Genomic DNA, 25,313 nt, shown 5'->3' with positions numbered 1-25,313 from the left:
GTCACTGACTGCATCCGTGTCACACGGGGTGACTGCGGATCTGGGCTAATGCCATCCAACAGGCACGGGCAGGGGAGCTGCCTCCTTCCCCAGTGGAGCTGCTCACCCTGTGATGCCAGGCTCTCAAGCCAGGCATAGCCTTTTCCCCTGCTCAGTTCCTGTGTCATCCCAGTCACTTGTCACCCCGTCCCCAGGGTAGGTGAAAGTTCAGCCCAGGGCTGGAAGCAGAGTTCACAAACACTCTGTTCTGCATCACCTGCTCACACACCACGCATGGGGAGGAAAGGTAATGAAGCCAATGCTTCCTGTGCTCTGGGATAGGCTCCAGAGTCCCTCTGGGTGAGCATAAACTGCTTTTTCCTTGATGGTTTTACAAACTGGTGGGCAAATCCCAGCTGAGCCCTTCCATGACAAATGCAAACATTACAAGTCTCTTGCCCTGGGGGACTTCAAATCATATTAAAAATGTACTAACCCAGCATCTGATACTGATGTATCAGCCAGAGTGATACATTTGCTGCTGTTTAAAACAAAATTTCAGCAATGAGAAAAAAATTCTCAACCCAACAAATCTCTTTTTTATTTTTATAAAGAGCCTTGGGTAGAGGGAAAAAACTCATTCTCTCCAAACTCTTAATGAAGAATAAGGTTTAAGGGACATACTCAGCCAGCCTGATTGCTATTTAGTTCCAAGTCTACAGAAAGTTATTTGGAAACATCAGGCAGACTGTTTAGATCAAGTCAGACCAGGTCTAAGAAGGCATGAACTTAAAAAATAAAGTGTCATGGGTCACATCAGTTGAGCTCAACTCTCCACCACTTTCATTCAGCTTTCTCATTCAGCCTGTGCGTGTCTCAGTTCTAGGTAAAGAAAAGTACTTGTTTCTTTCCCAAGAGTGCTGGAAAGAATGAAAGGCTGTGCAGTAGTCAAATATTACTGACAACCATTTGTTTAAAAACCTAAGAAGTGACCTTACCTTTTCCCATGTGGCATTTCCAGAGGTAGTGTTCCTGAGCAGCATCTTATAGTCTGTCGCATACTGCAAGTAAGGAAAAAAAACACAACTAAACAAAAATGGTGAGGCAGGCATTAAAATTGTCAGCAAAACATCTAAAATCTGGGGCAACACTTTACTTTGATAAATAAACTAGACATCTCAAAAAATCAGGGCACTTCTTTGGGCTTGTTTTCTTTAACTATAAAATGAGGGGAGGAAAAGCTTCTCGTCTTTGTCAATTCCCTGTGACAACAGCAGCACAGGAGAAAAGAGGACTGCTTTATTTCATCCCTGAACACACACAACCCTAACACTAGAGGCATCACAAAATATCCTTTTCATAGTATTATTCTTGTACTGCTTCTGTTTTTACCCATGGAATATTGACTTGTACTGTATTATATATTCATGCAAAATGGAACTTGATTTTAAGAGTTTGCCCTTGGTTTTGATACAAAAGCAAACCCTCAGAACAAAAAGCTATTATTCTGCTCCTGTATCATAAAGAATCACTCTGCCCCATGACATTATTCTCAACACTCTCTATCCTGACATTTAAAATTAGCATTTAGAACTAAATCAAAAAAAATTATATATATATATACACACACACACGTATATATATACATGTGTATATACATATATATATATATATATATAAAAACAGCTCCTATCAATCAGTTTAAACCACACTGTGCTCTGGTGGCAGCTATCATCCCACCACACATAGTCTGTTGGAAGAGAAACCGGGCTGAGAAATTAATCCAGCAAGGGATACAATGGAAACTACTGAATAAAACCATCAGGCAACAGGTAATGCTTACACACATGGGAACCTAGAGGTCTTCAGCTTTGTCTGTTCTAAGCCCAGCTCTAAACTACATAGCCAAAAGATTCCCAGCTAGCTCCTGCAAAATGGTAAGCAAAAATGGCACAAAGCAGGATTGCCACTGCTGCCCAACATGGCACCCCAAGTTTAAAGAATATTTTTGGTGAAGGTAGAAAAAATGGGCTTTGAATATGCTTTTTTTTTGAGGAATATTTTTCAAATAATTTGCCATGGAAGCAGTATGTCTGACTATATCATGTGCTTTTATAAACCCTACCTTCCATAAGGAAATTAACTTCTGGTATTTTCTACACCATCTTTCTAGTCCTCTTCCAATGAAAGATCTTATACATTGTAGCTCATGTCCAACATCCTCACAGGTCTTACCGTTTCGAAAGCTGCAGCAACAAGATTTGCAGGAAACAGGTTTCTGTAAAAGACAAACAAGAAAATGAAATATATCATGGAGAACTTCTTAAATGAATGCACCAATTTATCTTACTCTCAGAAACAGCATTTCATTTTCAAGGGCAGGCACACTGGCACTGCTCAGGTGTGCAGCACGGAAGCTACATGGAACTTGCTAGGTGTCCAGAGGTGTGGATACCATCTTCCTCAGCTCACATGAAAGAGATGACAGATGCTTGCTACCACACCTAACCTTTTGGGCAGGGCCACCAGAGGCAATCACACACAATGCTGGTTAAACATCAGCCCTGTGGCTACAGAAACTGGTTCAGCCACATCAGCTGCAGCACCAGCTCATGGCCTCTTAGTGTCAGTCAGGTTTTTAACATTGCTCATGTGATTACACTTCGCTCACAGCATCAACCTGAAGGACAATCCAATCAGCAAAATCCACTTATGAGAATGGCTTAACCCTTCAACACAGCAAGGCCAGCTTCCCTGATCACCAAGGCAGAGAACAGTATCACAGGCCAGACTTCTCTGAAAGGGCTTACACAACACAGATGGAAAGTACAGGCAACTCCTATGGAACATCTGAATCCAGTGGTGCCTTCACACAGAAATGCCAGTCTAGCATCAGATTAGAGCAGAGAGGACAGCATGTAATGTAAAGTAATGTACACTCTTTCTGACCATCCATTATGTATCTGCATACAGGATGCAGACAGGAAATTCAAGGGCATTCTTCCAAGCTTCTTGTGGTATCTTATAGTTGGTTTTAACGCTATAATTCCTTTTTCCCCTTATGGGCAAAGGGCACGTGTTTCCCCAGCCAAATGACCACTCTTGGTTTTCTGTGTCAGAAAGGAAAATAGTAATAAAAGCTCATCTCTGGGGTCATGGCAGGACCCCAATTGGCAAGGGCAGGAACATGATGGGTATGAGCTGAAAATACTGCCAGCAGAAGGCATCACAGAGGCACTAGAACTCTTATGGTACAGAAACAGAAGACCTTACCCAGAGCCAGTTAATTGTGGTAAAAAACCATTTGGATAGCTGCTCGCCATCCTTTGCTCTTTGCACTGCTCCTAGGAAGCTGCAGCTCCCTCCAGGCTGTGCCCTGCTAACTTGCCCCTGTTTTTGCTGTAGTTACCCAGACAAACATTAAACCAGGCTGTGGTCATTCCACGAATGGCATAGAATGTGCAAATCCAAACCAGAGCAAGAAAAGGAGCGCAAGAAGGAGATTAAAATATGGCCCAGATAAGGACTTTGGTCTATTTGGTTGCATGGTTCTGTTCTCCTGCCATACAGGGAGTTTTCCCATAGCCTTGACAGCAACTGTAAAGGACATGGAACTTCATCAAACACCTATCTGCTGTGAAATACCTCAGCCCCTCTCTCTCTCTCTCTCTGATGCACTACAAGTGTATTAGGAGGATTGCTGCAAAAATAATTTATCTTCTGGAGTCTACATTCCACCAAGCATTAAAGAAACAGCAACTTTTTCTCCTCTAAAGCTGACAATACAGCTGTCTGTCTGAAAGCAGGAGAGTGAGCTCTCACTCAGCAAAGACGCCAAAGAATTGGTCAAATAAGATCAATGGAACAGCTAACGCGCATCAGTTCTTGCACAGCTGGAACTCTCTGGTGGATAAAAACCTTGAGTCAAGTAAAAGCAAACTTGCTTTTATCAGGAGTAAAATATCATATATACAAATGGGCTCATGCTGTTGGGAAAAGAAGGATATTTCTTTTCATAGCTTTTCATAGCAGGATGATTACTTTTTTAAAAAAAGAACTGACTGGACTTTGAAGAAGTAAAGAGATGAAAAAAGACTGAAAACCAACCAGAAATCAATTTTTTTTTTTTTCTTTATATCAGCTTTTCCATCCTGATGAAAACAAAACCAAAGGAAGCAATCCTAAAGCCTAAACAACATGGTTCTCCAATGTTTAAATGTGGCCAGGAAACCAAACCCTCCATAATTTGCACAGTATGTCAGGCATGGGCCTCAGTAACTAAACATTAACTTATCTCCAAGCATATACTTAAAGCACATAGCTAAGTGATGCCAGCAACCCTATTACAGCAGGACAAGGGACAGGTTCTTTCTTCCAAGTGTGAGTAACGCTAAAAAAGAATAGAGTAGACACTTTGCTTTATTCCTCCAACACCAGTCTTGAGACTTGAAACACCAGCACCGACTTGAGAATTTGCCAAGTAAAAAATCTGGATTTTAAGCAGCTCAGAAAAGAGTTGTATGTTCTGTTCAATCCAGCTTCTAAGTACACCTGACGGCAAAATACCAAAACCACATAAAATAATGTTTTGCGTCTCTGTTTCAAATCCCGAAGCTTAAGAACAAAATGTGTCGGGTCATAAAAAGCAATCTACAAATAAATGGCTTATCTTAGAGGCACAAGGTCTGCACAGACTACACTTCTGCTCACCTAAGATCAGTCAGCATGTGAATTAAATTCAACTTTAATTACAGGTGGGTTAGATCACAAGTTCTTGCCTCTGGATGGAATTGTGCAAGAACACCACCGCAGCACCTAAAAAATGGGGCAAGATGCTGCGTGCTTCAGGGAGAGATAAAAACTGGCTGGTGATCTGCCTGGGCCCATCGTGGATTTGTGCCTGCAGGGTTTGCTCCTCACGCCTGGTGAGGTGAAGCTCACCCACCACAGAAACAGTTCTGTCCCTGTGAGCAGAGGAGCTCACAGGGGAAGTGTGGACATCCCTCCTGTGAGGGTGAACCAACAAACAGGAAAGCTGATGAGCCGGGTAATTGGGCATGCAAATGAAATCTGGGTGTCTGCCAGTTGGCTTTTCTGCGAAGACCAAAGGTTTAGAAGGTTTTTGTGCTTTGAAAGCCTCTATCAAGTGTGAACGTGGAGTTTAGGGAAATCACCCTGGTTGTATGGCTGGATTGTTGACTGTTTTTGATGGCCCCATGCCCCGTGCCAGAGAACACGGTCGCCTTTCTGAAGCAGATGTGGATTATCGCAGGAACACGGCGCTGGCCAAACCCTGGCTCTGGGTGATAAGGGGCCGGCACAGCAGCGTGGGATCAGACAGCCTTGGCCCCAAATGCAGGGACACAAAACTCGCTGCACGTGGCACTAACGAGCCAGGCCAGTAACACACCACAGCAGGGGGACAGATGTGCTGCCTGTAACCCAGGTGCTCCACTGCGGCCAGCACCTCGCTCCACACACGCACAGACCCCAATTACTTTGTGCCATAAAAGTGAGGTAGGTGGCACAGAGAGACTTTATTCCCCTTACCAAGCACCAGGCAGGAAAGCCTCTCTCTGCCTGCTGCAAGCTGTGCAGACAGCCCCCCCAAAAAAAGCCCTATCAGAAATCCATCAGACAGCTGCCAAGGGGGACAGCTGTATCCTGGGGCTGAAGTAACAGCTGGACTGAGCCAGGAAACCTCCATGTAACTGCACAACACAAAGGGTGAGAAAGCACTCTCTCAGATCCTCTTAAAATTGGAACAAGAAAGTAGCAGCACCAAGTGCAGGTGTTACAGGCTGTATTTCCTGCTTGAATACTGCGCTCATCACACCATCTCCCCATGCACAGCTGGATAAATGCACCTTTCTTCCTGTGAAATGCTGCTCCTTCCAGTCAAAAATGGACCATTACTCCCCAGGAAGACCCCACTGTATTTCTGCTGTAATAGAAATCTTAGTTTAGCTGCAACATCCACTCTTTGTAATCCCAGACAACTAAGTGGACCTGGAGCCGGCAAAGGGAGAAAAGTGGGGCTGTAACTCTCTTCCCTCTCCATTTTGATATTATGGTCAAATTGCTCTCTTCTTTACAGGCCTGTATCTTTCCATCAGCAATATGAGGATTACACAGGAACTCCTCCATTGTATGTGTAAGGGATTATTTTTAATAACTGTTTTTAAATGATTCGTTTGCTAGAGCTCTGCAAACAACTTTGCTCTGGCAGCAAAAGCATGAAGGGAAATCCAGGCAAATGGAATGAAACCCTAAAATACTACACATTCCTCTTGCATTGCTTCTTACAAAAAGGTTCCACTTCTGAGGCCAAAGACCTTGCTATTGAAAAACACACTTTTTTGAGAAAACCAACACAGAATATTTTTCTGTAGACTATCTCCAGTTCTCAGGGTTTTTTTTCCAATTGTACAAGTCTACTCAGAGCAACTTTATTGCTGTCTGTGGCAAAATGCCAGAGCCCAGTTAGAATTCCTCCAGCACCTTCATTTTTTTTTTCTGTCCCAAGATTTTCATTCAGTATCACACAGCAATTTTCCTCATCTGCTTTTTCATATGTGGATGCACAACATGTGCCCTGCTCATACTCGTATTTGTGAGTGTGTGCATTTGTTTTAACTCAGAGAAACTTGAAAATGTTTACTTATAGCAGATATTTGATACTTTTTTTGCCTTAATGGTCCAGTCTGTATTTTTGATTCTTGGAAAATAAAACCTAACTAGAAGGAGTCAGTAGTAAAAGGCAACAAATATAAGGAACAAATGGAATGAGCAGAAATGTTCACAGGCTTACTAAAAAAACCCTGCCAGAGAGTGCAGGCACATGAATGGAAACACCGAGTTCTTCCTACAAAACTCAGTCAGAAACCCCTGTACTTTGAGAGAGATTCCAGACTGAGAAAGTGACACAAGCAAAGCGGGACAGTTACTTCATTTTAAGAACTAGCCAGCAGCTTCAAACCCAGGGGTCAGCCTGTTTCTTGGCCTAACTTCAGCCATTGCCTGGACACTTTTTATTCCATTTATGAATTCAAAGGCAGCATCTCCCCCCTCCTCTTCTAACAGTCACATTTTACTGCTTTTCCACATTGGGATTTCAGAGACGGCTTTCATGTTTGCTGCTGTGGGATGACTCACTGGGAAGACCAAGGCTATAAGGAACAAGTGCTACTGGAGCAACTAGTGCCCAGGAGAGGGTCACTGCCTGAGTGGCCCACTCTGGCCACCTGCTCTGCAGCCCAGACAGCAAAACACGACTGATGCTTCTCGCTGTGCTCATGTCTGCCTTCCCTACAGCTCTGAAGGCATTTGGTGCAAAGCCATGAGCTTGCTGTGGGTGCTCCTTTTGGCAGCTCAGCTGCTAATATCTGACAGAGAGACAGAGAGGGCATTGAGAAGCAATGAAATTTAAACAGCTTTTGCAGACTTGCCTGGCAAACTGGGAAACCCTGACCTTACTGCTTGGGGCAGACGTGTGGACCTCTGTGCACTCTTCCTACAAAAAAAAAAGGGGGATTACTTCCTTCCCTTCCCGGACTCTTATAGCTAGGGTTGGATTAAAAACAGAATTCCCTTCCCCATAGCAAATTCCACAGTTGCAAAACATGTTTTCATCCCAAAACTGGGCAAAGAAAGCCTGTTTCAGATCCCTTTTTCCACTAAAAACAACATTCTGTTGAAATGTTCCTTTTTTGATGAGTGAGATTTTCTGCTTAAGTCCTTTTGACCTCACTGAAACGATCACCCACTGACAGAAATTTTGGAAGGATCAATAGGTTCCTGTGAAAACTGTTCAATTTTGTTGAATCAGCAAATATAAATCAGAGCTAGAACAAAACTCTGACCTTACTGAAACATTCAGTTGTGACAATTGCCCATCAAAAGTGTTAACAAATCAATAGATTCTTGCAAAACACTTCATCCTGCTGTTTCAACAGCTCTCCAACAAGCTGCAGATGGGCTGTGTGAGCAGGTGGTTGGAGTCCCATCCTTGGGACTCCCTCTCCCTGGTTGCATGCTGGGCACAAGCAGAGCCAAGCTGGCTCTCTAAACTGTCACCTTCTCAGGTGGTGGCTGAGCTCCAGAGCCCACCACATCCCAGCCAGCCCGTTCCTCCAGCTGCCAACCACTTCACAATCAAGCTTATGAGCTCTCTTTATTGCTTTATCTTCTCCCTCAAATAAACAAGTAAGGGAAAAACCCAGAAATTCTAAAATTTCCCTTCACTCCCCTCATCTTCTGCCAACAGATTTAAGGAATTCTAAGATCCTGCCTTGAGTTCAGGGAACACCCCACTTTCTAGGTGCTTTTATTACAGTTATTTTACTTGTGGAAGTAGCTGTGAACTCTTGATTCCCTCCCATGATCACTGCCTTCGGCCACACTCCTCTTTAGGAAGCTCCAAGGAGCTGCCCACATGACAGATTTGAGATGAGATGAGCCATCAGCAACCCTGCTGCAGGGATTAAAAGCACCTTATGACATCTCTGTTGTCCCCACCCCATGTCCTGGGGCAGAGGACAGCATGCCTAACCCCTGACTAGACATGCTCAAGGCTCACTTGCCTCTAGCACTTGCCAGAAGGGAAACCAGGAGGGTGCTCCAGTACCTCCAGCCAGACAAATCAGACCTTGAGGTTATGGTCGATGGACAGAATAAAACAGACAGCCTTTGGGTTCACCAGTGAGTCATCATTCATTTGATACCAAAGCCCAAGATAAATCTTTTTTCCAGAAGTCGTTTCTCCATGCCTAGACACATGTTTGTGGGGAAGCTTTAGACTTCAAAAAGGAAAACCAAGAAGTAAGCTGGCCTCCAGACATCACTGTGACAATGAAAAGCAACATCTTTGGTCATTACCTAATAGACTTCCTAAAGACAGAAGTGATCTGCAGAACCAAACAGTGACACACAGCTGTGATTTCCTCTATGCTGTTTCTTCCTTGGGTCATGTTTTACATTGGTTTTCAGTGCTCTAGGGGCACTCAGTTTACCCATTTGCAACTCATTTTTACCATTCCTCTGAAACCAAGCAGCAGCAAATCCTTGAAGGACACAGTCAGCCTTGTGCCACAACTTAAAACAGTTTTCTTGCATCTAATAGAAAGTTTCATGGCCAAAGGAGACAAAAGGAGAAGCACAGAGCAGGATGCTGCAAGACCCACCCATGCAAAAATCAATCATTTTAACCCTCCAGGCCCTATAGAATCAAGGCTTTGTTATCTCAAGATGAGGTTACTCCACTAAGTTCCATCACAGCAGGGACCAAGTTCAGTGCTCAAACCAAAACACCCACGTTTACAAGAATGGTTAAAAAATAACATTACACAGCAGATAGAGAGAGAGCGAGCACGCTTATTTCCTGAAAATCACATACTCTCTCCATCCCTCAGTCTGCCAGGGATTTGTACTAAGACTGAAAGTTTTAGTGATGGCTGATTGTCCAAACACAACTTTTCTGGACTGGATTTCACCGTCACTGCTGTAACAACTTGACTGCTCAACAGTGTGGCTGCAACAGCACTCCTATGGGGTTCCGAGAAAAATCTGTATTCACAGCGCCCCATAAGTACACTGGGGAAAAGCTCCTGTCCCCTCATCTCCTAGAAGGAAATTCCTTTGCAACCCACCATCCTTTATCCAAGTCTCATCATTTTGAGCCCTACTTTGGAATTAGGGACTCAATCCCATCGCCATCATAACCCCTTTGAAGATAAATTCTACACCTGCATTCACAAAGCAGACCAAGAAACAGCTGTCTGCTCTGAACTTTAGATATTACCCAGAGCCTGAAGCTCACTGAACACCCCTGGCCTGTTCCTCAACTCCATCCTACTCCATGCTGCCAGGTGACACAGGGATGTAACACCAGGTACAGCAGCCACACCAGAATGCGCTGGGACAGCCACCACTACAGACATTTTCCCAACTCTCCCAGGTGTGCCTACTCCTTTTTTTTTGGCAATTTTCCTTCACCTCCCTCCCCTCCATTCAACAACATATCACCACCACAGCCAGACTACCTACTCCCATCGTCCTGCTATTCCTTCTTAACATGCTGTCAGGAATTGCTGGTCCTTAAGAAAGGTCCTTAATTGTCAGTTCTTAAGAGAGGGAGAGGTGAGCTGAGGACACTAAGTACATGACTGCCAATGGAACAAACCAGACTTACTTTCTGTCCAAAGGGAACATACTTGTCTCAGGGGGAGAAAAGGACATTAACCTGAATTTGTAAATACAGTTCTGGATTTGGGGTTAGTTTTTTTTTTTAAAAAAAAGTCTTTTTATCTTTGTTGCCACATCCACTTGTCCAGACAAAAACACAAGGGTATCTCAGCTGAAAAACTGGACTGATAAAAGCAAAGCAAACAATCAAAATAAAAACAAACAAACAAACAAACCCACTCAGCTTTGTAATTAACAGGATATCCACTAAACTCAACTTTCCAGCTACTTCGCTGTGACACAGGTCACCTCCCTTATTCTTGTGTTTGTACCTGGGTACAAAGCACAAGGAAATGCAGTTGGAAGCCCAATACTCATAGCACCATCTGGATGCTTGCCTCGTTTCTCTGTGTGCTCCTATCTTATTAAAAAAGCCAGACAGATCTCAACAAGACATGGACTTTGAGGAAAAACAGAAAAGGTGAAGTCTGCAACTTGGCAAGGAGGAGTAAAGATACAGAAAAACACTATAATCTGATTAGAAGTGGAAGCCTTGTTTGATAGATTTGGAGAATGCAAGTCTTGTCTTTGCCAGATGCAGAGGTAGGATGGGAAGCTCACAAACCTACAGAGCATCCTCACACTGGACAATTCCTCCATGGAATTACAGAGCTGTGTTTCCATTCCCACGTCTATGAGAGGGCACTCAAAGGGTCAGGAAGGCATTTGGATGAGGAGACTGGGTAAAATGTTGGAGAATTAAAGAAAAAGGTGTGTGTGAGGGATGAGAAGAGCTGCCCAACCCTGCCCTGCCTGCAGGAGACAGGCAACAACAGGTAGCAGGGCAGGGGAAGGAGCCAGGCAAAGCCTGCCCTGCAGCCAGCACCCAGGAGCCGCTCTCCCTGCAGGCAGGACCAAAAACGGGCCTGGGCACCCAGAATTCTGAGCAAGCCTCGACTCATCCTTGCAGCCACCGAGGCAATTGAAAAACAAAACGGGGAGAAGCAGATCACCATGCAGCCCTACACCTGACCGGGCTGCGGGTACTTGGGCAGAGAGCCGTGCTCCTGGAGAAGCCAGGATTAGGATGAGAAGGATAGCAAGATAAAGGAGATAAAGAAGGATATTGAGGAGAAGGAGAAAAATGAGGGGAAGGTGCAGGAGGATGAGAAGATGCAGGAGGATAAGAAGATGAAGGAGGCTGAGAAGGGGGAGGAGGGCTTCCCGGCTGCAGCGTGCAACACTGCCGGGTCTGTCATCATCCTCCAGCAGCGGGAGGGCGGGGGAAGGAGGGGAGCGGAGCGGCCTCACCTGATGAGGTCGAGGAAGGAGTCCACCGTCTCCTTGCTGGGGGGCAGCGCGCCCGACAGCCCCAGCTGGGTGTTGAGCGCGGAGGCACCGGCGCCGGGACGGATGATGAAGCCGAGGGCTACGGCGAGGCCGGAGGCGAGCAGCGTGGTGCCCAGGAAATAGGCGAGCGCGATGCCACCCAGGCGGCCGAGCGAGCGGGTGTCCAAGCTGGCGGCGCCCGACACCAGGCTGCAGAAGACGAGCGGCAGGATCACCATGCGCAGCATCCGCAGCAGCAGCTCCCCGGGGAAGGCCAGGTAGGAGATCTGCGCCGGGCTCAGCGCCGCGCCGCGCACGGCGGCCCCCAGCGCCACGCCGGCCACCACTCCCGACACCGTCAGCAGCACCAGCGCGTTCCGCCTCAGGAACCCGCGGCAGCCCCGCAGCTGGGCCCCGCCGCCCTGCCGCTCCTCCGCCGCCGGGCCCTCGGCGTGGCCGTTCCGGCCGTGGCCCGCCTTGCCCTCACCCGCCGCCGCCTCCTCCATGCTGCGCTGAACGGCGGCTCCGCGTGTGCCGCTATCGTGCGGCGCTCCAGGCACGGACTGAGCGCCCGCCCCGCCCCGGCCCGGGAGCGGTGCCGGCCCCGCCCGGGGGAGGGAGCACCGTGCCCCCGGCCCGCCTCCGTTCGCCGCCGGCGGGCCCGGGTTGGCTCCGCGCCATCACCGCCCTCAGGGCCGGCGCTGCCCCCGCGGCCCGCGCCTGGGCGCCGTCAGGCCCGGCAGTGCCGTGGAGGCCTCGCCTCGTGCTCGTGGTGTCCCAGAGATCACGCGTGTCTCCCCACGGTTTACACACGTCCCCATCGGTGTCACAGAGCTCACAAGTGTCCCCACAGCGCCCACCTTCGTGTTCCTGTGGGTCACGCTTGTCCCTCTATTGTCCCCCCTCAATATCCCCGTTGTTCATACACACCGCCATAGTGTCCCCATAGTTAACACGTGTCCCCTCAATCACGTCCTCTCAGTGTCCCCGGGGTCACACGTGTCCCCTCACTGTCCCCCTTCAGTATCACCATGGCTCGTACACACCCCTGCAGTGTCCCCACAGTTCACACCTGCCCCCTCAGTGTCACTACATCTCACACATGCCCCCTTCCATGTTCTCGTGGTTCAGTCACGTCCCCTCAGTGTGCCCAAGGCTCCCACATGTCCCTCTCATTGTCCCCGTGGTTTGCACACATCCCCATCAGTGTTCCCACAGCTCACATGTCCGTTCAGAGACGCCCTCAATGTCTTCACAACTCACACGCTGTCCCTATCAGTGGGACACGTGTGCCCTCAGTGTCCCCCTCTCCTTGCCAGGAACCTCTCACAGAGGCAGGAGCCATCCTCCGCACCAGGACAAGTTGTGTCTGTGTCCCTTGTCCGCACGGTCGAAGCCATTCAGCAGGTCCGTGGGCTCATCAGGGGCAGGGTGATGTGGACACAGGGACTCTGAGCACCCTTCCTTGAGGAAACCCGTGTCTGACCACACAAGCTGGTTTTCTGCAGAGCAGATGATGTCTGTGACAATACATGGGGCTGATAAAGGGCACTTGGGGCTTTCAAACCCACGAGAGCTCCGTGGGTGCGCTACTGTCATGTTTGCTCACAAGGGCACTTCCAGGAGCTCCAGCTGGTGTTTGGACTCGGTCAGAGGCTCTGTTTCAGTTCATTCCCTTGACATCAGCAAAGCACAGCCTAGCAGAAAACACGCTGTGAAAACAACCAGCCATACATCTGCTTTTGGAGTAGACTGTGCTAATTAAAGAGACTGACGGGTGCAATGGGACAATAATCCTGATTTAATAAGACTTTTCTGTTTTCTAATCTCATGGATAGACCTGAAGATCGTTATACTATGGCTGGAGCTCCTGGGAATTGTCTGTGTGTAAATAGGTAACAACACCACTAACAAGCAGTTGTGTCCACCACCATCCACTTTAGAGATTGATGAAAATTCATGATTCACTCTCACAGTGAAATTAGACTCATGATACCAGCACGTTCTTATTGATTTTGTATTTTTTTCCTGATAACTTTCCTTTTGAGTAACACTTGGTTTGTGGAAGTTTGTGAATCAATGTCCCATCAAATCAGCAGAGATAGGAAACAAAGACTAAACAGGAAAACAAGTTTGCAAACACTTTTAAAGACATATAATTCCACAAACCTCAAAAGGATTATGTTGATCTTTTAAAATCAGGTTTGAGTATTTTTCTGCAGATGTGTATAATAAACAAGTTATTGTCCAAAGTAATTGTTTTTTTCTCCATCAGAAGCACTTCTAAAATAGTTTTAAATCAATATTTTCAGAGTGTTCCTTGTAAAAATGTGTCCTTGTGTCATGCTCCATTTTTTCCTTGCATTTTTCCTTGCAATTCTCTCCTGATCTCACCCCTTTTTCTTTCCATTTACCCATGAAAAGGGGAAGACAAAAGCAGAAATTACAACAGAAAATTATAAAATAAATATAAAAATACAGAAATCTATTCCTTGTTTCAATTGAGAAACTATTCTAAAACTAAGCAACAAACATAAATACTGTTCCCTTGTGCAAACTGAAAGCAAGGGGAGAAATTCAGGAAAGTGTCAAAAACAAGAATGCAATAAATTAGAAAAGTCATTGACAGCAGCACATGTATGAAACCAGAGCAAGAACTAACACAGAACCTTTTCCACCATATGACAGTAGATTCCTTTTCTTTTGGAGTATCCCCCCCATGTCTTTGGGGGACTGACCTTGCTCAGAAGCAGTGCCATGAGAACAGCCGGGTCACCTGCGGGAACACACACCTCCAGAAATTTAGATCCCAGTCAAAGTTCTTTAACCCATGCTGAGGCTGTTTGGTGACAGCCAACCCTTCAAAAAGAACACTTTGACACAGGGATGTGTCGCCCTGTAAATCAAGCTTTCTGACATTGTTTTCATAGCTTCTAGACACTTTCCCAGGAAAGTAACTATAAACATAGATGTTCATACATTCCATTAAAGATATGTCTTTTGATGGACATTTCTTACAACCAGTGTGGTTGGGAAGGTGGTAACCTGACTATCCAATCCCTGGTCATTGTCAAGAATCTATAAATACTGAAACGACAGAATAAAGCTTCTTCTTCTTCCTTTACCACACATCAAGCGGTGTCTGTGTAAATCATTTTGTGTCCAACAGTGACAGGGATGCTGGTGTTAAACTTCCTGGTCAATGACACCCTGAGAATCCCCTCCAGTTCCCCCTTCCTGTTTTCCCCACCTCTTGATTTTTTTGATTCAAATACTGATCCAAACAGTTATCCTTCCTCCCTTGACGTATCTCCGGATGACAAAAGATGATCTCTTTTGCCATCAAGAAGACAACAGAGCACATGAACCTCCCACCATATAAACGGGCATCATCCCAAAGACGTTCTAGGCAAAGCTAACTGGTTTTCTACCCTGTGAGAGTTCATGGATGGCTGCAGTGATTAACCCTGAAGCCTGCTGGCTTATTCAGTAGTAATCCTTGACTGATCCATTGTGTCATGTTTTCATTTCAGTGCTTGTAGATCTTGGGATCTTTCCAGTGAGTCTGCATGTTTCCAATGTCCACCCCACTGATGCTTCTAAATTAGGGATTTTGACTTGCCCTATTGGAATTTGAAGATGCTTTTTTTGGCTTAAATGACTTTCACCTGCTTAGGGCTAGGGTGCTTCCTCCAGAAATCAGCAGAGGGATCACAAACAGACAACAACAAAACAACCAGGAAAAAAAAATCCACTTTTATATAAATTTTTCAAAAATCCTTTTGCTTTCAGTGAAAAAGCAGCCAATGTAGTTTTTACCACTGGCCCAGGAAGGAAGATGTCATGGTGTTTTCCAGTCAAATTCAACTTGAAAACAGTTTTTGATGGTAGGTATTTGAAATTCCAGCCTCAATGAAAGGAATGAAAAAATCTTAATGGCTGTAAGGGAGCCAGGTCCTTCCCTTCTATGCTTCACCTTCACCTGTTTGTCTGCATCAGTGCAGATGGACACTTACAGTAGGATCTTTGTAACCTAGCTGTTGCCTCCTGGAAATGCAGGATTTCAATGCCCCTAGGAAAGAGAGGTGATTGGTCTCCACACCTGCAGAAGGTCAACACAAAGACTGGAAGAAATCAGATTTGAATTTCTTCGCTAGGGAGGAGAGGAGGGCCTTCAAAGAAAACTGTTTGCAGCTCCCTGAGTCTCATGCCTGATACATACAAGTCTCAGCACTTGGCACAGGTTAGAGTTGCCCTGAGGCCACATTTCCTTCAAACCTGCATAGCAGCAGGAGTGCAGAGAGCACTCCTTGTGCCACCTCTGCTTCCCCCTCTTCCTGCTGCTGTTTCCCTCTTCCTGCTGCTGTTTCCCTCTTCCTGCTGCTGTTTCCATCTTCCTAAGCCTGGCAAGGTCATCTGCTGCTTTTTTCTTTGGGTCTGGCTGCTGTTTGCTCTCTGTTCTTGGGAGACCCAATAGAAACATCAGCAGGCTTTGAGATGTCATCCATCAGTCATCTGCTGCAACTGCTTTGATTTGAAGTAGTTTGAAGACTGATGCCTCAAAGGCATGGTGGGGAGGATGGAACAAGATGAAAGGGAAGAGGGCAGGAAGGGGTTGCATTTTATAGTCATGTTTTTCAAGAGAAGCTTGAATAAAGGTGCTCCCAAACGTCCCAATGGAGATGTGCTGGGCAGCCTGCAGTGCCCTAAGGGGCTTTATTACAGTGTTGCCTTTTTATGAGGAGGGTTCATGAAGAGCACATGGGAGAGATCCTGTTTTCTAGGGGAGCAAAATTAAGTCCTCAGAAGAGCCACGGCATGTAAACTGAGGCAGGAAGGCCTAGAGCATTTTCTTGGTATGCAGACTTTAGTTTGGCAAGAAGACTTTGTTGGGCCTGGGATGCCAAGCACTTTGGACAGACTCTAGGCCCATTGCAGAAATACCCTCTCCCTGTATCTGGGAGGAACATGAGGTGTGTTCCTTGGCTCTTCCCAGTGCCCCTGACCTGCTCACCTCATTGCAAGCTGGATGCAGGACGAGCCACCCATGCATAATTACCTGGATTTACCAGAATGAGCCAGATTTCAAGACATCTGTAAACACAAAAAGAAAACCAACTGGCCTCCTGTGATGACAGAGCCAAAGAATATCACTCTGGTCTTGCTTCATTTAGGTTCATGGCCAGCAACTGAAATAACACGGTCCCAAACACAATCCTACCACAGTGTCACATGTTGATTCAGTGTTCCTCCAGGCTGGGTAAGTGCTCACACCTGATCAAAACTATTCTGAGTAGGAAAAAAAAAATAGTCATCTGTAAATGCGTTTTCTAATAGCAGTGGTAGGCAAGGAATTTTGCAAATACCAATTGCTTGCCTAAACTCCAACAAAATATAAACCCTGCAGACAGGGATGGTTGACCTAGGGTAAATATTTAACTTTATCCTTCAAACGCACATGCAGATTTACCAGAAACAAAATGAAAAATATAGAATAATACACACACATACCTTGTTTACTCTAAGGATCCTTTGATGGCTCTGGAAACAAAGTTATACTGAGGCAGGAGTAATTTTAAAACTGTGTGTGTTGTTCTTTTTTTCAAAACTAACATAATATAGAAACATGAAGAAAAACCAATCACACCCCCCCCCCCCCAAGAATAGTAGAATCTTCTCTGTCATAAGTTCTCCCTGAGATTTTTCTTTGAGTTTGAAGAAGGAAAAGCAGGGGAAAGTAGGAAAAAATGGCAAGAACAAACACAGACATTCAAGATCTTGGATATGTGACAACCTGTCCTAGCAGGGGACATTGTCTCTAGCTGGTGGGTGAAATTCAAGGTCAGGCTTTTCAAAACAAGCTGGGCTGATCTGAAAACAAGCTGTGTGATCTCCCCTCACAGTGAAGCTTTGCTACTGAAGAAGTGAGGGAAGCGACTGGAGTGTCTCAGCCATGGGAAGCATGCTTGAATGAAGAGCTTGAAAATGCTCCAAGTGCCTGCTGATTTCTCCCATGGTAGTGGGTTGATAAAGTGCCTTGTCACTGGCAGGAGGTGGGTAAGTTGGACATCTGAGGGCTTGCCTGGTGTTCAAGGATCCATACACAAGCAAAGTGTGCATTGATTTACATCAGCTGCATGGAATAGGCTATAAAAAACTACATTGGGGGAAAAAAAATGCGTGAGCAATTTCTGAATGTTGATTGTGATTCAGTGGCTAGAAGCAACAAGGGGAATCTCTATCCTTACATATTTTATCCCTGATTACGGTATGACAATGAATACTGTATCCCTGATTATGGGTGACAGTAAACTGGGATGACAGTGAACAGGAATAACAAAGCTTCTGCCAAGGAACATAGGGGAACAGGCAGCTGCCCTTTGCCCACTGTGAGACTGTCTTCCCATGCCCCCAACTCGCTGCAGGATGTGACAGTGGCCACACCAAGGAGCTGTGGGAGCCAATGTGGGGACCAAACACATCTCTGAGGAGTAACTGGAAAAGGACATAAGGGTAAGCAAAGCAAGAATGTGATATTTTCAGAGAATGCTTTCCAAGATCCAACAATCTGCAACTCTGATATTTCCAGGTGGTCCATTGATTTAAAAGCCTTCCATTAATTTTCCACCTGGAAATTTGTCTGCTGTGTTTTTTAACCCCAACTCTTTCCCAGAGAAGTGGTTAGTCCTCTGCAGAGCTCACTGCATGCTTCTGTCACCCTCTGCACCTCTCCTGGTGGAGACAGGTAGCTACCAGGACTGCATCCATTAAAAATCTCCATGTTTGCTGCAGTCTCTGAGATACATATTTAAGAAAGTGTTACAGCCTTTTTCCTCTATTCTCCAAGGCTGCTATTCAGCCACCAAGGGCAATTCCCTCCTTCATAAGGAAGGGAATTTGGCATTCTGGCTCAGGAGATGTTATTAGGCTCACAAGTCTAATAAGGCTGTAGGTCTCCAAGGCTGTCAGTCCTTGAATTTCTGCTCAGAGGTAATCTCAGGCAGCTCCCCAGTGGAGTTTCTCTTCAGCCAATCTGCCTATTTTTGTGAAAATCATAGAAATACACTTCCTGTGAGATTTCCACCCTTCAGCAAAGTATTCAGTGGAATTGCATGTTGGAATCAAGTGCTGTTAATGAGGGATGGGTGGATGGAGTCAAGTAGAGACAAATCTCCCAATGCATGTGCCAATGTACCCAGCTAAAATTTACCTTTATGTTTACTGTTCCATCCCTCTATGCAATTCACAAAGCAGTTCTCCTGATATGGGAGAAAGGGCTTATGCAGGTTTGCTCTTTAATCCTGAAAAGAGTCATAAAAATATGTGGAAATACAGGGCAGTCACATATATCTAAGGAAAATGGTAAATGCATACTCAAAGGAGAAACACAGAAATGTGTGTGATGAGTCTGCAGGTTAGTATGAAAATAACCTCAAAGTCTTCAAAGTCACAGCAGGGTGTTGCATTGCTACTCTTTCCCTTTCCTCCCAACACGTTTTTCATCATGAGGTTTTTTGCTGCTGAAGTCCACAGTTTCAGACACATTTCTGAGCTGGACCTAGGAAAATACATAGGTACCTGATGTTTTTCTGGGGCTTGTAGCTCTCAGTGATCTCAAAGCCTTTGAGAATCTGAGCATACTTTATCTATTGTACAATTTTCAAAGCTGCCTAGGCCACTGTAGGTATGTGAGATACCACCCTGCTGGGAGTTCCAAAGGCCCTTTTACTCCCCTAAACTGAAGCAATTTTAGCTCCCTAATGAAGCAGCATCATTACCAAAACCAGGTGAAACAAAACAAACAAACAACATACCTGTGCAGAGCAGATTACACACCACTGTGGCTGTGTAACAGTCCTGTTACTGCAGGTTTTGGAGTAATAGCCCAGCTGGGAATTAAGATGAGAAAAACAAGGCAGGAGGAGTGTGAACTTTCCACCTGCCTGAGATCAGAGCCAAGACCTCCTGCATCAATTCAGGGAGTGCAATTCACCTCTGGCACAGTGCAGCCACAGGGCAGGGAGTCAGTCCCAGGGTGAAGCCCCTGATCCTGTACCAGGGCTGCTGATCTGTGGCACATGTGCTTCTTGGGGGTGGGTGAAGAGGTCCTAACTCAGCCTTGTCACCCCCAGCTTGGAAAGGAGCTTTGAGAAAAATGAAGAGAGGCACCCTCTACCCCTTGTTCACACGCCACCTTTCTTCAGAGGTGACAGAGTGGTTCTATTGGCAGCAGAGGATATGCTGAGCAGAGCCACCACATCTTTCTGGTGGATAAGGAGAGGCAGCAGAGGCTGCTGCTGGAGCAGACTGAACGTTTTTTTGGAGTACCACAGGAAAAGAAACCATTATGAGAGTGCTAAAAGCCTATTCATTGCTAAGGAAAGGGCTGCTTAAGAATGTGGGATGCATGCCGAAAACTGCCAGCCAGAGCAACAGAGAGGTTATTAAAGCCCTTTGCACAGACCCCCGTCTCCTTCCTTTGGCAGTAGCAATTCTGGACATGGAGTGGTTTCGGCCCTACCCATTGAAATCCTGTAAATAGCTGTCTGCATGGAGGCAGAAGCTGGGTTACAGCTGAGGGGGTTTTTCGTGTGGGAACTGTAGGTAGCAAGCGTGGCTGTTCTCAGCTGTGCTCCTCAGCAGAGAGCGGTGCTGGCCCTCTCCAGGCTGGCTGCTTGTGCAGGGGCTGTGCACACGGGAAGCTGGGCCTAGGAAGCCTTTTGGTCTTCCAGTAGGAATATCTTGCCCTGAATCAGCAGCTACCTGAGAGCTGTCTCCTGATTTCTCTGTCCCATTTTCTGCCTTCCTTTCCTGCCTGCTCTTGCGTTTCTTTCTCTTACCCCGCCTTAGCTTTTTATCTCCTCGGTGTTGTTCGGGATGAGTGCCTATGAGACAAACCCTAGCCAAGGTGAACCCATCCAAGGAACAAAGCCCTGGAGCAATGACTCCTCCAAGACAGGCTGTCCCCTTTGCTCTCCAAGGTGATGCTGTGAGATTGCTGTGCTCATAACTATTTTGTTTTAGGGTCTGGTGTACTCCCTCCCTGCACACTCAGCCTGGTGCCTGTAGTAGTTGGTGCTGTACAAACACATCAGGGAAACCTCCACCCCATCAAGGATTTCTGCAGAATGAGTGAAGAAGTGGAGACACAGGTAGGTAAAGAGACATGCCCAGGATTACCTGGTTCACCCAGCTTTTTGTTCCATTTTGTTCCATGCTGTCCCCCCTGGCTCCTGTATCACATATTTGGACACAATAGCACAGCTCCAGGCTGGGAGCATCTTCCTGTCTCTGGGAATGGCATGGCAGGGAACCAGCAGGAAGGAGGAGGCTCTACCCTCCGGGGGTTGAGATGGTCTGTTAACTACTCCTGGCTGCAAGGAGACTCCAACATGACCACTTCCATACCCAAGGGTTTAAAAGTCAAGATTCAGGTCCCTCCATGAGACTTTATATTTTCCAAAGCATGAGGTTTGAAAGAAAAATAAATGCATTCTCTTAATTTGCCTTTGGTACTGTAACCCTTAGATCATATTTTTGAGTTTTTAGCCCAACAATTAGTGTTTATTCTGCCTTTTGGTTAGGCAGACACCTTCCTTTTCAGAAACTGAAGTCTTTGAACCCTCTGACCCTCTGTCCACCTTCACTAAATTTGGTTGATGGGTTCAAGTTGTGAGGGAACCAGTAACTATGCTCACACAGAGTACCCTTAACTAAACCTTGTGTCCTTAGAAAATGCGACAGAAATAGAGATGTCCAAGGTTACTGCTACCTTTTTAAAGATACAACAAAATCTTCTTGGAGCGGAGGAAAGACATGGAAACACTTCATGTGTTGAAAAAGCAGCTCAGAAGCTGGACCAGGAGTCTCCCTGGAAAGAAAAAAGCACATTTAATAACCAAACTCAGCTGAAGCAAAACCATAGAAAACAACTGCCTGCACCAGGAATTTGGGGGAAGGGCCAATGCTGGGAAAGGGGGAGGAAAGAGCACAGAGTATTATTTAGTTCAAGTGAAAACAGAGCAGCGCATCTGAAGAACATAACAGGGAGGTGCATGTTACAACTGGCCAGGATGAAAAGAATCAGAAAAGAAAGAAGGAGAGGCAAAGATAGCTTTAGGAGTAATGACAGGGAGATCAGATTTTCAGGCAGAGCTCAGACATGTCAGCTAAGTGGAGCATTGTGAGTGCTGCATGATGCTTAATCCAAAAGGCATCCCAAATTCCAGTAACAATATCCACTTCAAGCCAGCAGATGCACTTCTTCACCTATACCCTTGGGGCTCAGAAAAATACTGGTGTTTGGAGGTTTGCCCTTTCTTCCCTGCATCCATTTTGAATCCTGACTTACCTTTGCAGGGGCCACAGCTCCTAACAAGGCAGGAATGGAGATGTTCAGCCGAGCTCAGCTAATGAAGGATCAGAGATCTGCCTGCAAAACCCTCATGGCATCTTCAGCCCAGTGCAACCTGGAGATGAATGGCTGAGATGGAAGTACAAGCCACTTTCATCTCTCTGGTTTACCTCCCCAGAACTGAATGATGGTGTTCTTATAATTTCTTCTCCAGGAAACTGTATGCACTGCCAGGAAAGGTTCAGATACCCCCCAGTGCTGCAGCACATTTATGCAAGTGGTGGCCAGGTAGTACTTGGTCCCTGAATGATCTGGTTCTGAGCAGAAAGGCAGGAGAGCAGCAAGGGTTCTCCAGGATGTGACAAGGATGAATTATCACTGTGAGTTCTGTGATGGGAGACTGGCCACCCCTTGCTCCTAGCTGGAAACAGAGAAAATGTTCAGGAAAAATGTTGAGATCCAGCCTGAGCTGAGAAGGTGAAGCTAATGGGGACAGGAGGTCACTGTGGTGGGTCTTGCAAGGTAGGTAGGAGTTAGGAAATTCCTCCATGGTAAAACACTGCTTGCTCCTACTTCTGCTCAATCCAAAGTGCAGCATGAGTGGCCGGGCACTGCTGTGTCCCAGCCTTGGCAGCACAGTTGTCTTGTTGATTCAGTTCATTCCCAGTGGGACGGGATGGGGCAGGATTTGGCCCTTTGTCTCTTGGTGTCTGTCCCATCTGTGGGCTCGCAAGCAGTGAACCGTAAAAAAAGAAGAGTTGACAATTAAATGCTCAAAATCTACTAGGACTTTGTCCAGAGTGGGCTAAGCAAACAAGTACAGATGGAGCAACCTATGATTTGCACAATTACGTGAGCTGTACAGTTAAGGGTGTACTCTACAGTGCTTAATTTGCTTTAATCATACTAATTTATGGCCAAGGTTTCTTGCTTAATTAAGAATTAAAGAATGAAAAGTGAATACATAGAATTAAGTCTTGACTTGTTAATCTGGCTTATAACCTCCATTACTGAGCTGGAAGAGCTGTGTTCATTTGGCGTCTGGATGTTTAATGCGGTTTTTCACATGGTGCAGAAAAAGGTGAGGAATCAGCAAAGAAAGGGACTGAGCTGATCAGGAGCCCTCAACCTCAGGGCCTCTCAGTGAAGGCTGAGTCACTGACCATATGATGTCCTTGGAAAGGGCCATTTTGGCTGAAGAGAGATGCAAACTTTTGAGATGCTGCTGCTGTGCATGACACAGCATGTGCCTGCACATCTGGAGCAAAGTTCCCACTTCGTCCCCAAATGGTTCCTGCAAAACTCATCATCTTTCATGGGAGAGCATCACCAGCCGGCTCCAGCAGGTTCTGGATGCATTTTTCTTCATGGGACATTGACCACTGTTGTTCCTGCTCGTGTGGAACAAGAAAACACCGTCTCTCATGTCTCCAGGGGCCTGAAGAGGACCTCGGGGAAAATAGCACAAAATCTCCCCTGCATTAGCATTTTCAGACAGAAAGCTGTTTTTAAAGAGTGAATTCTAGTGATAAGGCAGAGTTGGTTTTTTCCCACTTTGGAACCAATCTTTTTCTACCTATAGAGGGTTGTTCCCTCCATACTGCCAAATAGGAAAATTAATTTTAAAAAATCTGATGGAAATGCCTCTGTTTTCTTTTTCCTCCCCTCTTTTTTCTTTCTGCTGCTTTTAATTTTTGGACTTATTCTATTATTGGATAATTGTATTGGCTAATTGCATTTAAACAGTTTTAGCAAGATTAGGTAATTAAATTCAGAGCAATTGGGCTGAAAATGCACAGAATCTGGTAAAAGTATTTCACAAGAGGCTGAACTAGATAAACAAGAAGGGTTGTGTTAGTTTGTGTGAGGGTACACGCACACATACTTAGGGTACACAGGTCCAACTCCCAGACAGGAAATGCCATATTCATTACTCTGGGCCCTTCCCCAGGACCTGGAATCTATGGAAAACAATTCTGATTGGCAATGGAAGGAACTTGTAAATATAGCCTAGGTTTTCATTAACACCAGATAGACCAATTCCAGAAGTGAAAATCCCACAAATACCTTAGGAGCTCCTCTTGTCACTGTATCAGAAGCCTCACTGGCAAATACAGCTATTATTTTTAAATGCATCCAGTGAAATTCAAATTTCCAGTAATTCAAATTTCCAATAATTAAATGGTTGCAGCCAGGTGTGTAGCTGTACTCTTGGTTCTCTGTAGCCAGCAGGAAAACAACAATTCTCTTTTAACCTTGTGCATATTCTGAAATAATTTCCTGGGAGCTTTCTCACCCACCATGTGTGAAGCAGGTATCCACCACAAAGAGACATGGGACACATGAAGTTTTACCCAGCTTCTTGTTGCTGGCTCCTTCCTCACTCCTCCTTGTGGCTGTTTACATCATGCAGAGTTTCCTTCTCCAGATCTCAGGCATGTGGGAAGGCTGGTGGGAAATGCAACAGATTTTGGTGAAGGTTTCCGAGGCAAACCCAGCAGCCCCAGTGATGGAGCCCTGTACAGTTCTCACAGCTGTGCTGCTTCTCAGGCCACCACAGCACACAAGTGTGAGGAGCCATTTCCCCTTCCTAGCACTGTTCTTTGGTCCTGGTGAGGAAGTGAAATCCTCTCATTTTCTGCTCAGAGGGAAGGAGCAGGCAGGAATTGCTTGTCTAAAGCCCACCAACAACAACTCTAATGTAGCTAAAGCAATTTGCAGAGCCTGGAATGAAACTTGCACCAGTCTGCCTATTTACCCATCCTTCCTCTATCTCTCACTCTCATCTGAAAGCAAGACACAAGTTTGTGAGTCACAAGCAGACTAATTTCAGAAAAGCCACTTCTGAGAGCCTCTGGCTCCTGGATGAGACACCGGTCCCGCTGGAGCAAACCTCTCACCAGTCCCACCAGGGCATCCGACTGAGATAAAACAAGGCAAAACACTTCTCATTAAATGACCCCGACAGAAGTAATTTCATAAAGGGCATCTTGTTGATAGCAAGGACTTCAGGCCAGGGCTGTGACTCCACCACACTAACCACAATGTCCACACTTGGCATGATGAGGACTGATGGTGAGCAAAGCCGGGAGAACAAGTCTGAGCCAAGCACTTGAGCCTTGGTCTTTTCCGAGCCTTTTTCAGCCTGTGTGGGCACTGGACAGGCACAGGTCTAGGCAAAGCCTGACATTTCCCAGTTGCAGAGGCAGAATTCAATTTTGCCACTCAAGGCCTGGGAAACTGAGGCACACTTTGTATGGGAGGGGGACAGTGGGGACAGATCTTGGGCGATGAGCTTCTGCTCCCATTGGAGTAAGAAAGATGTGAGGCTGGTGAGGAGGAATCTCAGGGTAAACTCTAGAAACTCTAGAAAATTACAAGACATCTCCAGCTCTGACATAGATGACAGGGCCATAGTTGCCTGATTTTCCATAGAACCTCACAGATTTCACTACCAGTGCAGATTCTG

The 25,313-nt window shown here is 46.0% G+C and overlaps 1 protein-coding gene across 3 annotated transcripts in view; it reads right to left on the bottom strand.

The window, feature by feature from the left end:
- The window catches only part of SLC1A4 (solute carrier family 1 member 4), a 43,159-nt gene extending 31,115 nt beyond the window's left edge, over positions 1-12,044 (bottom strand). The window contains exons 1-4 of one of the 3 annotated variants that reach the window (XM_086879237.1): positions 11,978-12,017; positions 11,473-11,700; positions 2,215-2,257; positions 978-1,040 (exon numbers count right to left, since the gene is read on the bottom strand). In XM_086879237.1, the coding sequence (XP_086735363.1) occupies positions 978-1,022 (45 nt within the window). In that variant the 5' untranslated portion in view covers positions 1,023-1,040; positions 2,215-2,257; positions 11,473-11,700; positions 11,978-12,017. Of the gene's footprint in view, positions 1-977; positions 1,041-2,214; positions 2,258-11,472 lie in introns of all 3 variants that reach the window. The other 2 variants (XM_023923217.2, XM_086879236.1) reach the window with 2 other exon arrangements.
- Between the last annotated feature and the right edge of the window lie 13,269 nt (positions 12,045-25,313).

This window comes from Cyanistes caeruleus, chromosome 2 (assembly GCF_971803275.1).
Source record: "Cyanistes caeruleus chromosome 2, bCyaCae1.hap1.1, whole genome shotgun sequence".
Lineage (NCBI taxonomy): Eukaryota > Metazoa > Chordata > Aves > Passeriformes > Paridae > Cyanistes > Cyanistes caeruleus.
This window is presented reverse-complemented; position numbering and strand designations above follow the sequence as displayed.